Raw genomic sequence first — 16725 nt, forward strand, 5'->3', positions numbered from 1 at the left:
TTATACAGTTTGTAGTGAAATGAAAACAGAAGGTAAATCAGTCAAACAGAGCTCTGCCCAAACGAGTAATCAAATGTGACTTTTGCACAGCGCTATCGCCTCGCGCGACAGGCTGTTCACGAGCTGCTGATTCAGGTAAAAGGAAGGGGGCGTGGTTGTACCTCATCTCCTTTCTGTCCAGCCAGAGATCGACCTCTTTCCCCCTGAAATGCACAAACAACAAATTCTGAAATAAAAGGTCAGAAAACGTCTTTCAAATTACTCTGACGCTACTCACAACACTATCCTCTACTACGTGCACATTACTTACGGGTGGCCCTCGAGAACCCGGGCTTCCAGGTACACCCTGCACAGAGAGCAAAGATTTCATTATTGCAATTAATAAAATAATTCTTTGTTTCTCAGCTGAATTTGTAAGTTGTACAAAAATCAGTCTCCAACTTCTTGTGTAGCTTAATTTTAATGGAGAGACATGATGTAAAGCCAAAAACACAGAAAAAACACGTTACAAAAATGTTATAAATTGAAGTTTTTGAGCCCCTACAACACCCAGTCTGGCTCCCATACAGTTTTTCTAAACACGGCGTCTCTGTGGCTTTTAAACCCCAAAACATGCTGCGTCAAAAACTGGTCCACCCCAAGGATCGGGTCCCCGACACAGAGTAACATAGTGTACACTGTTAAGTGCAGGATTTATACATCGGGGAAACCAAACAAGCTCTGGCTACAACACAGAAGAGCCACCTCGTGAGGCCAGTGGACCTTCAATGATGAGGATGTAACATCCTGGACGGGGAAGTTTGTGTTCATTTACTGGATTTACTTACCTGGATGATCAAGCATGCATCAAGACTCCCGTACAGGTTCTATCTGTGCTTCAAAACCCCAACGTGGAACAGTAGAAACCCGAGACCAGGTCCCTCTAACTGTCCTCAACTTGAACACCAGATTACTTTCTAAAGCAGTAAATGTTAACTGGTGACTCACGTCTTGGCCTTTTGGTCCCGGAGACCCCAGTGCTCCCTTCGATCCCGAGAGGCCCCGCTCACCCTGCAGACAGACAGACAGAAACCTGAAGGAGGACCACTACAAGTGGACGCTTCCTCCCTGCAAACCCGCTGGCATGTGTGTCACATGACCGTTTGTTTACTCACCCACAGACCAGGATGTCCACTGGGCCCAGCATCTCCCTGTCAGACAGAAATGCTTTGATTAATAAGCCAAATCCTGATCCTGACCTGCAGCAGTGCAAGTGTACTTACAGTCACTCCAGGGTTACGTATGAAATACAGCGCCTGATCTCCTGGATATCCTTTCGGTCCTGGAAAACCCTGAAGAATTAAACAGCACAGCGATGGTCAAATAGGACCAAAGATACAGCGGGATGCAAACGTTTGGGCAGCCTTCTTAATAGTCATTATTTTTCTGTATAAATCGTTGTTACAATAAAAATGTCAGTTAAATATATCATACAGGAGACACACACAGTGATGTTTGAGAAGTGAAATGAAGTTTATTGGATTTACAGAAAGCGTGCAAGAATTGTTTAAACAAAATCAGGCAGGTGCATAAATTTGGCTCCACAAAAAAAGAGATGAAATCAATATTTAGTATATCCGCCTTCTGCAGCCTCTAAACGCTTCCTGTCGGCTCCACTGAGAGTCTGGATTGTGGTTGAAGGTATTTTGGACGATTCCTCTTCCATTCCTCCTCAACATCTCTAGTTCATTCAGGTTTGATGGCTTCGGAGCATGGACAGCTCTCTTTAACTCACACCACAGATTTCATTAATATTCAGGCCTGGACTGAGATGAACGTTGTACTTGTTCCTCTGCATGAAAGCTTCGGTGGATTTGGAGCAGTGTTTCGGTCGTTGTCTTGTTGAAAGATCCAGCCCGGGCGCAGCTTCAGCTTTGTCTCTGATTCTCCAGAATCTGCTGATACTGAGTGGAATCCATGTGTCCCTCAACTCTGACAGGATTCCCAGTCCCTGCACTGGCCCCACAGCCCACAGCGTGATGGAACCAGCACCATACTTTACTGGAGGAAGCAGGTGTGTTTCCTCCGTGCATTACGCCCCTTGTTATGCCAAATAACTCAATGTTAGTTTCATCCGTCCACAGCAGCTTATTCCAGAATGAAGCTGAGTTGTCCAAATGTGCTCCGCCCACAGCGGAGCCTTTGCTCCGCTGTGGGCGGAGCAAAGGCTTCCTCTGCATCACTCTCACATGCAGCATCTCCTTGTGTAAAGAGCACCGAGTGGTTGAACGCTGCACAGCGACTCCATCTGCTGCAACGTGATGTTGCAGGTCTTTGGTGCTCGTCTGTGGGTCGACTCTGTTCTATCTGAGATGTTTCTCGGTCTGACACTTCCAGCCTTAACTTGAACTGAGCCTGTGGTCTTTGATTGTCTCAATATGTTCCTAACTGTGGAGACAGATGGCTGAAATCTCTGAGACAGCTTTCTGTGTCCTTCCCACCATGATGCTGAACAATCTTTGTCTTCAGGTTATTTCACAGTTGTTCTGAGACCCACCTGTTGCTTCTCTTCAGAGGAAATTACAAGAGGGAAACTGACAATTGACCCCCTTAAATACTCTTTCTCATTATTGTTTTCACCTGTGTCTGTAGGTCAGGGGTCACTGAGCTTACAGATTTATGCACCTGCCTGATTTTGTTTAAACAATTGTTGCACATTTTCTGTAAATCCAACAAACTTAATTTCACTTCTCAAACATCGCTGTGTGTGTCTCCTATATGATATATTTACTGACAGTTTTTATTGTAACAACGATTTATACAGGAAAATAATGACTTAACAAGGTTAACGTTTGCATCCCACTGTACTGCAGTACACTGAACTATCCACAGGCTCACAGCAGTGTAAGACGAGAAAACCTCGTCCTTATCCTCTCAGGACTCTAAAATCTGGATTCTGGAAAACTGAACGTTTCTCCAGCTCTGATTATTTTTACTGTGGCCTTCTCGACCTCCACAGTGAAGTGTTTGCTATCAGTGTTACTGTCATTTCTGACCAGTTCTCCGTCACGTCCTTGTTCTCCCAGAAGTCCAGCTTTCCCCTTCTCTCCTCTGGTTCCATTACATCCATCCAGACCTGGATGTCCTGGACCTCCAGCAGGTCCCGGGTGTCCCTGGACACAAACACATAAACTGATGCCGAGAGCGGGACATCACGAGGTCACAGTGACTGAGCTAAGAGGCTGAGAGGGGCGGGGCTTCTTACCGGAACTCCATCCAAACCTGGAAAACCAGGAACACCAAGAGATCCCTGAAACCATAAACAACAAGCAGACGGTTAAACGGTCTCCACACAGCTCCTCAGAAACATTAGGGGTTAGATACCATGTGAGGCCTCAGAGCTCCGATTGGTCAGACAACAGAAACAGCATCTCGTCTTCAGAGGGTGCACTACAAACTATGTTTTCAGTTTGGATGGTGTATGTGTAAAGCTCCTCTGATGTCTCTGAGTGGAGTAGAAGGTGCTCAGCTGACCGACAGAGTGCTGCTAACACAGACAGCCTGACTCTGTTAAAGCTGCGTTGCAGTACAAACATGTTCTTCACCATATGTCCTTTCAGGCCTGCAGCTCCTGTCGGCCCCTCATCTCCTCTCTGGCCTTTCTCTCCTGGAGGCCCCTGAGGACCCGGGAAGCCCATGGGTCCATTAGGGCCCCGCAGACCCAGAGAACCAGGAGCACCCTGCAGGACACAAAGACACCTGTTAATCCTTTAGAAACTGAATAAATCTTAATAGAAAACATGAACAACATCAGGTTTCTATTGAGAGCTCTTCTAGGCCTGATCCCGAGGCTCTGTCACTACAAAGCACCACTTCTAAAAAATACCAGGACCAGTTCTGTTTACATTATACATGCTTCCTTTAGGCAGCATCATTAGAAGTCATAGCATACATTTACACTGCTATGCAGATGACACCCAGCTCTATCTGTGCATGAAGCCAGATAACACACACCAATGAGTTAAACTGCAGGAATGTCTTAAAGACATAAAGACTTGGATGGCCGCTAACTTTCTGCTTCTTAATTCAGATCAAACTGAGGTTATTGTACTCGGCGCTGAAAAGCTTAGAAATATGGTATCTAAGCAGATTCTTACTCTGGATGGCATTACCTTGGCCTCCAGTAACACTGTGAGGAACCTTGGAGTCATTTTTGACCAGGATATGTCCTTCAACGCACATATTAAACAAATATGTAAGACTGCGTTCTTCCATTTGTGCAACATCTCTAAAGTTAGAAATATCCTGCCTCAGAGTGACGCTGAAAACTAGTTCATGGATTTATTACTTCCAGGCTGGACGACTGTAATTCATTATTATCAGGATGTCCTAAAAACTCCCTGAAAAGCCTTCAGCTAATCCAAAATGCTGCAGCAAGAGTCCTGACAGGGACTAGAAAGAGAGAGCAGATTTCTCCTGTTTTGGCTTCCTGTTAAATCCAGAATTCAAAATCCTGCTCCTCACATACAAGGTCTTAAATAATCAGGCCCCATCTTATTCAGTTCAATTCAATTCAATTTTATTTACATAGCGCCAAATCACAACAAAAGTCGCCTCAAGGCGCTTCATAGATACAGAGAAAAACCCAACAATCATATGACCCCCTATGAGCAGCACTTTGGCGACAGTGGGAAGGAAAAACTCCCTTTTAACAGGAAGAAACCTCCAGCAGAACCAGGCTCAGGGAGGGGCGGGGCCATCTGCTGTGATTGGTTGGGGTGAGAGAAGGAAGACAGGATAAAGACATGCTGTGGAAGAGAGACAGAGGTTAATAACAGATATGATTCAATGCAGAGAGGTCTGTTAATACATAGTGAGTGAGAAAGGTGACTGGAAAGGAAAAACTCAATGCATCATGGGAATCCCCCGGCAGCCTACATCTATTGCAGCATAACTAAGGGAGGATTCAGGGTCACCTGGTCCAGCCCTAACTATATGCTTTAGTAAAAAGGAAAGTTTTAAGCCTAATCTTGAAAGTAGAGATAGTGTCTGTCTCCTGAATCCAAACTGGAAGCTGGTTCCACAGAAGAGGGGCCTGAAAACTGAAGGCTCTGCCTCCCATTCTACTTTTAAATACTCTAGGAACAACAAGTAGGCCTGCAGAGCGAGAGCGAAGTGCTCTAATAGGGTGATATGGTACTACAAGGTCATTAAGATAAGATGGGGCCTGATTATTTAAGACCTTGTATGTGAGGAGCAGGATTTTGAATTCTTAATCCTTATCACTCGACAAACACGAAGCTGACAAACAAACTAAGAGAATTCAACTGTCTGCTCGAATCTGAACTTTTGAAATTGTAAATCATTCTTTGTCATATCAGTTCCTCATTAAACACACGTCACATTAACAAGCTCATGGTGTAAAGCGTCGCCTGTCAGAAAGTATAAGAACATAAAACAATCAGGAGCGTAACTGAACCTGAGACAGACTCTTTATGAATCGCAGCACTGATGGCAGAGCTTCATATGGTTTAATCCAGATGTTGGTGAATTCGAGTCCCACATGTGTAATGCTGTTATCTCACCATTTGAGGGCGGTGTGGCACCAGAACAATGACACACACACAAACTGCCACGAGGGGTTTGGACTGCTTATCATAAAAGATTCAGAAATGAGTGTCAAAAGTACAGCACTGTCCACAGCCACAGCCACACATGTGCACAGGAAACACTGATAAGGTCAAAGGTCAGATTTAGTGCATAAACTCAGAGCGTTGCAGGATAAAGGGAGCAGCGCATACCTGTGAGCGACAGGTGGCGTCTTGTCGCGTTCAGCGCTCATGTGCTCACTTTGTGTACACTTGGTTTTTAAGCCTGTTGTTCAGCTGAGTGATGGTGACCCTCAGTGCAGTTTCACTTTAACGCTCTGCTGCATTTCCAGAGCCTTTTTTTATTTCTGGGCTTGGAAGTGGAGCTTTGATGCCTCAGATAATCATATCAGGGATTATTTCCTTTAGATGATATCGCAAATACAAGAATAGGAAACATGGAGTGTTACCTGCAGACCGAGGTTGTCACTCACAGGGACGACCGTGCACGTCTGAGCTCATTATTAGAAACACGCTTAATATGAAGATGCACCTCTGGGCCAGGAGATCCGCTTTAGCTAAAGGCTCCATTTGGGCCATGTGATGAAAACAAACTAAACCAAATCAATGCTTTTCTGAAACTCGGTCATTCGTTCAGAGGTGTGCAGTTTCTGGCTGAGGAAACATGAATATCTGTGAGGTAATGAGGCCTTACGAGAGCAAAACAAGCATAAAAGCCAAGAAGAACACATGGTGAGCATGTACAGACCGAGTCACCTGGGCAGGTGAGGAGGAGGAGGTCAGTGTGTTCATCGCATGATCTGGCTGCAGAGCTGCATCACAGTAATGTGACTGTAGTGGATCAGGTGTTGCAACAGTGACCAAAATCAGAGTGTTTGTGGTCACAGCAGAAGCTTCTGTTGCAACAGTGACCAGTTTAGTAATGACTGTAATGATTCACGTATCTGCACACATTACACAGTTTGTCCATTTTTACCTGATGTACAAATAAAGTTTGACGTCTTGACTAAAACTCCCTGAATCCAGGTTCCCAGCGTTAGTGAGAGCTCTGTGTTTGTCTCCAACATCGAGATGTTTATGATCCCTGATGTTATCATTGATCACTGATCAGATACACCAAAAGTTATTGATACATCTGTGTTTATAATCAACACCGATTGGTTTGGGTGAATCTGTCGATCCTGTGTGTGTCTGTGAGTGTGTGTGTGTGTGTGTGTGAGTGTGTGTGTCTGTGTGTGTGTGAGTGTGTGTCTGTGAGTGTGTGTGTGTGTCTGTCTGTGAGTGTGTGTCTGTGAGTGTGTGTGAGTGTGTGTGTCTGTGTGTGAGTTTGCTTGTGTCAAAATTGGGGACTTCTATCAGCTCACACACCAGTCAATTGGGGACACCTCTCCCTTTGGGGACCAAAACCACCGTCCCCAATTAGATTTACCTCTGACAACATTCAGCATGCTCTAAAACATATTTTAATCCAAAAATCTCACCTGTCCCCAAAAATGACATTTTTTAAATTTTTTGTGTATGTGTATGACATTGCCCCCAAAATTTTTCGCAATCTGTGTATAACTCTATGTTGCCCCCTAGTGGAAGTGTGTGAAATTGCAAAGATTTCCACTGTCCCCAAAAGTGACATTTCTTGGATTTTTTTGTGTGTGTATTACCTGTCCCTAACCCTTATATTATTATAGTGTAAGATTTCTTTTAATATGCTGATCTTTGTTGAAAATCTTATTCAACATTCTTTTGTATGAATGGTTTTATATAAACAAACATTTGTTCTCTTGACTAAATAATAGAAATCAGTAGACTATTTGTTAGAAAGTAGATTATATTTTCAAAGGGTAAAGAAGACACTAGAAAATACAAAAGAGTCAAATTTCACGTAATTATGATATAAATAGTTTTAATATTTTTTAAAGAATTATTTGGCATGATGTGAAGCAGATGCATGAAATAATGGAGCACTTTAGGTTCATATTTGTTTTCTGAACTGCAGCTTGACATAAATTACTCTAAATTCTTGATACTTGTATTGCAACATATTTAAGATGTTTCTTGAATTTGTGTTGAATGGTGCAGGGATCCAAAATTTGGTGAAACAGCTGAGCTAAATTTAAATTTCAATGTTAATACCTTTTAGGCAGTATGTAAAATACTGCCTAAAAAGCATAAAAAGTCACAAGCATATGGCATAAAACTTAATTCTCACCAAAGTCTCTTTAAGAGCTGATCAAAAACTGTGTAAGACTATGGTCATTGAATATGGATCATGACAGAAAAAAAATTATTTCCTCGATACAAGCGGGAAAGATTAGCTTCTGTAGCATGGTTGACTGGGCCTTAGAGATATGTGCAGAGTTTGACTCAAGTCAAATTCAAAGTCAGCTTTATTGTGAAAACCCATATGTACAGATGATACACAGGAATTTTAAATTGTAATGCTCCCACGGTCTACAGTGTACAGTGAACAACTTAAAGATAAAAACAAAACAAAAGTCCTATGTACAACATAATACAATAAACACTAGTGTCATACAATCAGAGTGCTTTCGGGAAAGAGTTTGTGTGCAAGTGGGGGTGGGGCAGTCAGTCAAAGGGTGATGTTTAGAGTTTTGTATGTCTGTCGGGTGGGGGGGATCAGAAGAAAGAGATGAATGCAGGTCTGGAGATCGTGTGTGTGAGAGTGAAGAGGGACACAGGAGGGACAGCCTAAAGGTAGGGGAGGTGAGGTAAGACCTCTATGTCACCATAGGCCTTGATCGCAGCCATGGAGGTGTGTGCAAGCAGCAGCATGTAGAGCAGCTTTAAAGGTATGAAAAGTGATTAAAACTTTTTTAGTTTCTTATACCTATATCTTAAGGTTTCTGCTGAAAAGTTTCAGCATTTTCTGTTTGAATGTAAGAAAGTTATTTAGTAATAAATACTAATACTGGTTTGCTAGATGTGCCCTTGATAATTTGGAAAAAAAAGACTTGAGCTAATTATCCCGAAAAAGCTAACCACGTATAAATCACACATTCAGAGATGTCTTGGATTAAAAATCAAGGCATGTTTGAATAAACCAAACTTTCAATATTTTAGGGGACTTCATTTTTTTTATGCTTTTATGATTCTAAAATAAAAAAGGATGTTTATTAGAATCCTTAAGTTTTTCATGTGCAAGCTAACAATGAGGACTATCTTGTTAATTAAGAGAGGCTAATGAAACGGGGGGGAAAAATGAGCTTCATAAAGAGGAATATTATGTTATTTGTTTAATTTATTTATTTATTATTCTGAAACAAAGAAACATATATAAGCTGCAGGATTTTGAATGTCCCCATTTAGGTTAAAGCGGAGTGTATTTGTGTTAGAAACGTCCCCAAAAGTCATAAGAATATGGCATACTAGTGACTATAGTTGGATATGGTTTTGTATTTTTTTTTTAAAATGGTATCATGTCCCTATTTTCTGTATAAACCTACCCATGAAGTCTGAGAACAATTTATCAATGATTCCCACACTCAAGTAAGGGTTATGTTGTAAAATCTTTCATTATGTCTAAGATTCGTAAATATGGAACAAATACCAATCAGAAGGAGGACTAAGAAAAAGAAATCCATCCCCCAAATCATTACACCTTAACATATGCATATGTTTCATAATCAGAGTTTGTTGTATTTACCAGTTCCCTAAGGAAAGTTTCCCATTGAATGTCCCCATTTAGGTTAAAGCGGAGTGTATTTGTGTTAGAAACGTCCCCAAAAGTCATGAGCATATGGCATACTAATGACTATAGTTGGATATGTTTTGGGATTTTTTTTCTAAAAATAGTATCATGTCCCTTTTTCAGTATAAGTCTATCCATGAAGTCTGTAAACAATTTATCAATGATTCGCACACTCAAGCAAGGGTTATGTTAAAAAAAAAAACCCTTCATTATGTCTAAGATTTAAAAATACAGAACAAATACCAATCAGAATGAGGACTAAGATAAAGAAATCCATCCGAAAAGTAGTTACACATACCTTAACATATGCAGATGTTTAATAATCCGAGTTCATTGTATTTTCCAGTTCCCTAACAAAAGTTTCCCATTGAATGTCCCCATTTAGGTTAAAGCGGAGTGTATTTGTGTTAGAAACATCCCCAAAAGTCATAAGAATATGGCATACCTATGACTATAGTTGGATATTTTTTTGTATTGTTTTTTAAAAGTAGTGTCATGTCCCTTTTTCAGTATAACTCCATACATGAAGTTCGAGAACAATTTATCAGTGATCACCACACTCAAGTAAGAGTTATGTTGTAAAATCTTTCATTATGTCTAAGATTTGGAAATATGGAACAAATACCAATCAGAATGAGGACTAAGACAAAGCAATCCATCCCCCAAATCATTACACATACTTTAACATAAGCAAATATTTAATAATCAGAGTTCATTGTATTTACCAGTTCCCTAACGAAAGTTTCCCATTGAACAAATACACTCCGCTTTAACCATTTAGGTTAAAGCGGAGTGTATTTGTGTTAGAAATGTCCCCAAAAGTCATAAGTATATGGCATTCTAATGACTATAGTTGGATATGCTTTGGGATTTTTTAAAAGATGTTATCATGTCCCTTTTTTCTGTATAAATCTACCTATAAAGTCAACAAACAATTTATCAGTGACCACCCCACTGAAGTAAGGGTTATTGTAAAATCCTTCATTATGTCTAAGATTTGGAAATATGGAACAAATACCAATCAGAAGGAGGACTAAGAAAAAGAAATCCATCCTCCAAATCATTACACCTTAACATATGCATATGTTTCATAATCAGAGTTCGTTGTATTTACCAGTTCCCTAAGGAAGGTTTCCCATTGAATGTCCCCATTTAGGTTAAAGCGGAGTGTATTTGTGTTAGAAACGTCCCCAAAAGTCATAAGTATATGGCATTCTAATGACTATAGTTGGATATGCTTTGGGATTTTTTAAAAGATGTTATCATGTCCCCTTTTTCTGTATAAATCTACCTATAAAGTCAACAAACAATTTATCAGTGATCACCACACTCAAGTAAGAGTTATGTTGTAAAATCTTTCATTATGTCTAAGATTTGGAAATATGGAACAAATACCAATCAGAATGAGGACTAAGATAAAGCAATCCATCCCCCAAATCATTACACATACTTTAACATAAGTAAATATTTAATAATCCGAGTTCATTGTATTTACCAGTTCCCTAAGGAAAGTTTCCCATTGAATGTCCCCATTTAGGTTAAAGCGGAGTGTATTTGTGTTAGAAACATCCCCAAAAGTCATAAGCATATGGCATTCTAATGACTATATTTGGATTTTATTTTTTGGATTTTTTTTCTAAAAATAGTATCATGTCCCTTTTTCAGTATAAATCGATCCATGAAGTCTGTAAACAATTTATCAATGATCCCCACACTCAAGCAAGGGTTATGTTAAAAAAAAAAAAACCTTCATTATGTCTAAGATTTAAAAATACAGAACAAATACCAATCAGAATGAGGACTAAGATAAAGAAATCCATCCGAAAAGTAATTACACATACCTTAACATATGCAGATGTTTAATAATCCGAGTTCATTGTATTTACCAGTTCCCTAACAAAAGTTTCCCAGTGAATGTCCCCATTTAGGTTAAAGCGGAGTGTATTTGTGTTAGAAACATCCCCAAAAGTCATAAGAATATGGCATACCTATGACTATAGTTGGATATGTTTTTGTATTGTTTTGTAAAAATAGTGTCATATCCCTTTTTCAGTATAACTCCATACATGAAGTTCGAGAACAATTTATCAATGATCACCACACTCAAGTAAGAGTTATGTTGTAAAATCCTTCATTATGTCTAAGATTTGGAAATATGAAAGAAATAACAATCAGAATGAGGACTAAGATAAAGCAATCCATCCCCCAAATCATTACACATACTTTAACATAAGCAAATATTTAATAATCAGAGTTCATTGTATTTACCAGTTCCCTAACAAAAGTTTCCCATTGAATTTCCCCATTTAGGTTAAAGCGGAGTGTATTTGTGTTAGAAACGTCCCCAAAAGTCATAAGTATATGGCATACTAATGACTATAGTTGGATATGTTTTGGGATATTTTTTTCTAAAAATAGTATCGTGTCCCTTTTTCAGTATAAATCGATCCATGAAGTCTGTAAACAATTTATCAATGATCCCCACACTCAAGCAAGGGTTATGTTAAAAAAAAAAAACCTTCATTATGTCTAAGATTTAAAAATACAGAACAAATACCAATCAGAATGAGGACTAAGATAAAGAAATCCATCCCCCAAATCATTACACATACTTTAACAAATGCCAATATTTAATAATCAGAGTTCATTGTATTTACCAGTTCCCTAAGGAAAGTTTCACATTGAATGTACCCATTTAGGTTAAAGCGGAGTGTATTTGTGTTAAAAACGTCCCCAAAAGTCATAAGCATATGGCATACTAATGACTATAGTTGGATATGTTTTTGCAATTTTTAAATGGAGGTATATTTCTGTATTTAGTATTAATATACCCTTGAGATCAGTGAGAAAACCGCTAATGGTCACTGATCGTTAATGACGATCAGTTAATGATCACTGTACTCTGGTACTATATCAATTCAATTCAATTTCATTTATGTATATCCTTTTGATTGTCCTCATTCAGGTTAACGCAGTGCATTTTTTTTAGAAATGTCCCCGGAAGTCATAAGAGTCACCTTCTTTGGAAGTTTTCAATTGTCTCTTGTCTATTTGTTATTCATGTTAAATGTACTCGTAACATCAGTGAAAACTAAAATTAAGATATCCATTCTAAAATCGTACAGCTTGTCTTATCACTCACAGATCTTTAATACTGTACTTATTGGTGCCCTGAGGTAAAGGATAATTTGATTGGTTCTAATGTAGGTTAAAGCAGTGTTTATTAATAATTAAATTAAATCTTTTATGATAGGTTTGCTTCAACGCTTGGATAGTTTCTGCAAATCAAATGAACCCTTAGGAATTGTGTACAAATTATCTGTGTTAACAATTCATAGTTGAAATTAGAAATTTCTTTTTTAGTTTTAATAGAATATAAAAACTAGGTTAACTGTCTAATGTTTGTCTATTTAACTTATGTTTGGAAGCAAAGTTCTTGCCTTACAATTTGCTGGTAACAAACACTTAATAGTACAGATTTTTTTTTTATCCAGGTTTCTCTGCATTAATGATGTGCATATAAACTCCCAAAACAACACAGTAGTAATAAATGCAGTAAAAAATTTAAATTGTTCTGTGGCCGAGACGTTGGACATAGTTTTGATTTCTTCAAGATAAATGGAGACATTAATTACTGTTTAGATTATTGTTAGATTGGGTAGTTAACCTTACATTGTACTTTGAAGGAATTTCCTTTAAGGGAAGTAATATCCCCAAAACTGACATAAAATAACTTGTGTATGTGTGTATTGCTGAAGACTCAAAAGGGAAGTATGGTCCCCAAAACTGACATAAAATAACTTGTGTATGTGTGTGTGTGTTGCTGAAGACCCCAAATGGAAGTAAGGTCCCCAAAAGTGGCATAAAATAGTTTGTGTATGTGTGTGTCGCTGAAGACCCCAAATGGAAGTAAGGTCCCCAAAAGTGGCATAAAATAGTTTGTTTATCTGTGTATCGCTGAAGACCCCAAAGGGGACATTAAAAATCCCCAGTCCCCAATGGGAAGGTAAAAATACTGTCTGAACAAATGTTGCTTAAAATGAAAATCTCAAGTGATTTTTTATTTCTGTGGTCTTGGAGGAGTAAAACTGAGTTGCCAGCTTGCTTCTAAACCATACAGAAAGTGGTGTCCCCAAAGGGTGGGAGTTAAGATATGCGACCCCAAATGGGACTTACGCGAGTATGTGTGTCTGTGTGTCTGTGTGTGTGTGTGTGTGTGTGTGTCTGTGTGTGTGTGTGTGTCTGTGAGTGTGTGTGTGTCTGTGAGTGTGTGTGAGTCTGTGAGTGTGTGTGAGTGTGTGGGGCAAAGTGCTTCTACGCAGTGTACCAGGGGCACGGAGAAAAGTTGTCGTACCATAGGCACGAGGAGTGTGTGTGTGTCTGTGTGTGTGATGAGATGTGACAGCTGTGATCTCTGTTAGTCCTCTCTCCATCCTCCTTTCTCTTAAACCGCTCAGCGTGAAATCACTGGGACAGACGCCTTCCCACAATCCTCTCTGCCTGTCTACTGCCCCCAGCTGTACAAACACACACACACACACGCGCACACACACAGGAGGTCAGTGTGAAGCTGGACGACAGTCTGACAGATACATGTTGTTCTTATTGCTGTAGTTAACTTGATCAGCTGATTGTCATGTGATGTTACATCAGCGGTTTGATTGGCCCCTGAATTAATTCATCATAACGTACAAACGAGCCTCAGTCCTGACGACCACGAGCTCTAACAACAGTTACCGCACAGCGCGATCCCGGGCTGGGATAACTGACCTGTGGGGACATGCTCCCTGTTGGGAATAAAGGTCCTTATAATGGGAATCGTTTAAATTTAGGGTGAAAACTCAGGTTCAAGGTTCAGTTGAGTGCAAAGAAGTTCAAGCAAGTCCTCTGAAGTGATGAAAACAAGCATGTGTGTGAGTAATCTGCTGAGTCAGTGTAAGGTAAACAGCTGGTAATTTAACACCAGCACTCCTCAAACAGCTCCTCATTTCACTGTGTGTGTGTGTGTGTGTGTGTGTCTGTGTGTGTGAGTGTGTCTGTGTGTGTGTGTGTGTCCTGAGCCACTGAAGGAGTCTGAGGTTTGTTGACACTGAAGAGTGTGCAGCTGCGCTGTGGTTCGCTGCTGTTCGTGTGTGTCAGAGTTAGTGGGCGGAGTCTCACCCTTGCTCCCTTGGCTGGGAAACACTGACAGGTGGAGCAGTCCCGCCCACCACACGGCTCAGACAGGTCACCCTGGAAAAAAGAGAACAACAATATTACATGACATCACCATGACATCACTGTATCATAATAAGACATCAGCTCAGCTCAGCTGACGCCAGCACTCAGAGCTGTGACATCACGTCTGAGGTCAGCGGCCTTTGAAACATGAAGCAAAGGAATCATTTTTCTCTCCGATTCTCAGCCTGTCGCAGCATCTCTCTCACAGTCTGAGAACCTCTGAGCTCCTGTGCTGGTATCACTGTAATCACTGTAGGTGCAGTAAAGACCAACAAAGACCAGCACTCGTGGTTATGCTGACCGTGTCACGTGACCGTGTCACGCACCAGGTCACAGGAGTCGAAGCACAACCATTCATGAGAGCAACAACATAAAGCAGGCTTCAGAGGAAAGAAGGAATAATCTGGTTCATCTTGTACCTGCAGCTTTGTGTAGCGTCTTAAAGTATTCATCTCCAGTCCTGACAAAAATGCAGTTCCTCTGACGTCCAGCAGAGGCTCCAGCAGCGTGGGACCTGCTGTTAGCATATCACAGTTTCATCCAGCACATCTGTCTCTCATCTTCATCATCTACGGATTCAAAAGCCCAGCCGAAGCCTCCACTAAGTGTCACTCTGCAGCATTTAGAGTGATTTGTCCTCTTCTCATCTTTTCTTCTAGTACTTCTTAAACGCTCCTCGCTTTAGCTTCTTGTGACGATCTTCCCTTGAGTCCCTGATTTTGTTGGTAGTTAAACTTGATGAATTCTGCGTGAGTGAGCCAGAAAGGGCACAACTAAACCCGTCATTAGTTACCTTATCCCCTCATTTCCATCAGCCGCTTCTGGTAAACATCTGGAAGAACGTGCAGCTGGACGGCTGAAGGATGGCAAAGGAAGGCTGAAGTGAAGCTCTGTATTTTTGGTGCCCATCAGTAAATGTGGGGTTACTTGCATCCTCGCTTGCAACTCCCTACTTCCATGCTTAGCTCAGTTTTTCCAGGACTCCTTACCTTTCCGAGCCTTTACAGATCCCAGTGTGTAAAAGAGCAACTAGATGATGCAATTAAGCCTTTGGGAGTTCCTGCGCTCAGCTGTGTGTCCCATCAAACTGAACCTCTTCAGCTGGTGGTCTCAAGTTTCACATCGTCTCTGCTCGACACCGTCTTCTTGGCTTAAACACAGAAGCCACACATCAGGATTACGATGCTGTTAACTGAGAGCTAGCTGAGGAGTGGAGGCGCCGGTTACAGGAGAAGCCTTCATACCTGGACAGCTCATAAAAACCGTAGAACCGAATCTTGGTGCATCGTGAGCACTGAACACTCAACAGGATGAAGCTGAGCCAGGGAGCCCCGGTACAACCAGGGAGCCGCCCCCCTGCTCAGGCCCTGTGTTGAAATATTTGCAGTGGAGCTTACCTGAGTTCAAGTTTTGCTTGAATAAATAAAGAGTTAAACTGGGTCTAAGTCAATAACAGTATTTGTTAGAATGAAAGGACCTTTAGACTTGGTTTGTGTCTATTGATGCTCAGACCGCAGCACTGTTTTTATTTTCTGTTCAGACACTGAGGAATGTAAACACAAGTCAGACAGAAAGACAAGCATCTGAGATTCTCAGGAAGCAGACAGCTGACTGTGTGTGTGTTTATCAGATCACGTCAGCGACAATCACGCTCCAATTTTTCCTGACCGATTCTTTCAATGAGAACAGATGTTCAGATGTTCAGATTGATATGACAGAAACGTGAGATTTAAACTCTAGAACAAGCCAGAGGCTCGTGTTCATTTACAGACACAACCTGTGAGCTCGCAGTCAGACGTCTAAATAAACGTCTAAATAAACGTGTAACCTCTGTGACATAACTATTGAAGCAGTACAAGTGCACCTATAAAAATAATCACACCTGATCTTAATAAATCGCTCTGTGACCAACCTGTGCACTTTTTATTAAACTACGTGGTTTGAAATTGAGCTCAAATTCAAACAAAAACTATCCTGACTGCAGAGCAGCAACATGAGAACACAACCTCTGGAAACCAGAGTTTCACAGCACAGTCAGGTCCGTTCAGCCAGCGACATGGTTGCTTTGGTCATTTCCTGTACACACAGGAAACTGTCATCAAAAACATGCAGACTTTCACACTGAAAGTCTGAAAAAAGAAGTATTGCAATATTATTTTAGGAGCTGCAGTCATTTTATACACAGCTCCCCATTCAAAGGCTCGAAAGTAA

The 16725-nt window shown here is 40.7% G+C and overlaps 1 protein-coding gene and 1 long non-coding RNA gene across 3 annotated transcripts in view; one reads left to right on the top strand and one right to left on the bottom strand.

Moving 5' to 3' along the window:
* The window catches only part of col4a4 (collagen, type IV, alpha 4), a 62552-nt gene that overhangs the window by 35537 nt on the left and 10290 nt on the right, over positions 1-16725 (bottom strand). For both annotated transcript variants that reach the window (XM_085131345.1, XM_085131346.1), the window contains exons 4-12: positions 14455-14526; positions 3585-3719; positions 3245-3289; positions 3036-3152; positions 1263-1331; positions 1155-1190; positions 988-1050; positions 311-346; positions 162-203 (exon numbers count right to left, since the gene is read on the bottom strand). In XM_085131345.1, coding sequence (XP_084987471.1) covers positions 162-203; positions 311-346; positions 988-1050; positions 1155-1190; positions 1263-1331; positions 3036-3152; positions 3245-3289; positions 3585-3719; positions 14455-14526 — 615 coding nt within the window. The remainder of the gene's footprint in view (positions 1-161; positions 204-310; positions 347-987; positions 1051-1154; positions 1191-1262; positions 1332-3035; positions 3153-3244; positions 3290-3584; positions 3720-14454; positions 14527-16725) is intronic.
* On the top strand, positions 9469-11903 carry LOC146502911 (uncharacterized). Its single transcript, XR_014868817.1, has 2 exons — positions 9469-10105; positions 11457-11903. It is a non-coding gene; the product is annotated as an uncharacterized LOC146502911 (long non-coding RNA).

This window comes from Neolamprologus multifasciatus, chromosome 14 (genome assembly GCF_963576455.1).
Source record: "Neolamprologus multifasciatus chromosome 14, fNeoMul1.2, whole genome shotgun sequence".
NCBI classification, from domain to species: domain Eukaryota; kingdom Metazoa; phylum Chordata; class Actinopteri; order Cichliformes; family Cichlidae; genus Neolamprologus; species Neolamprologus multifasciatus.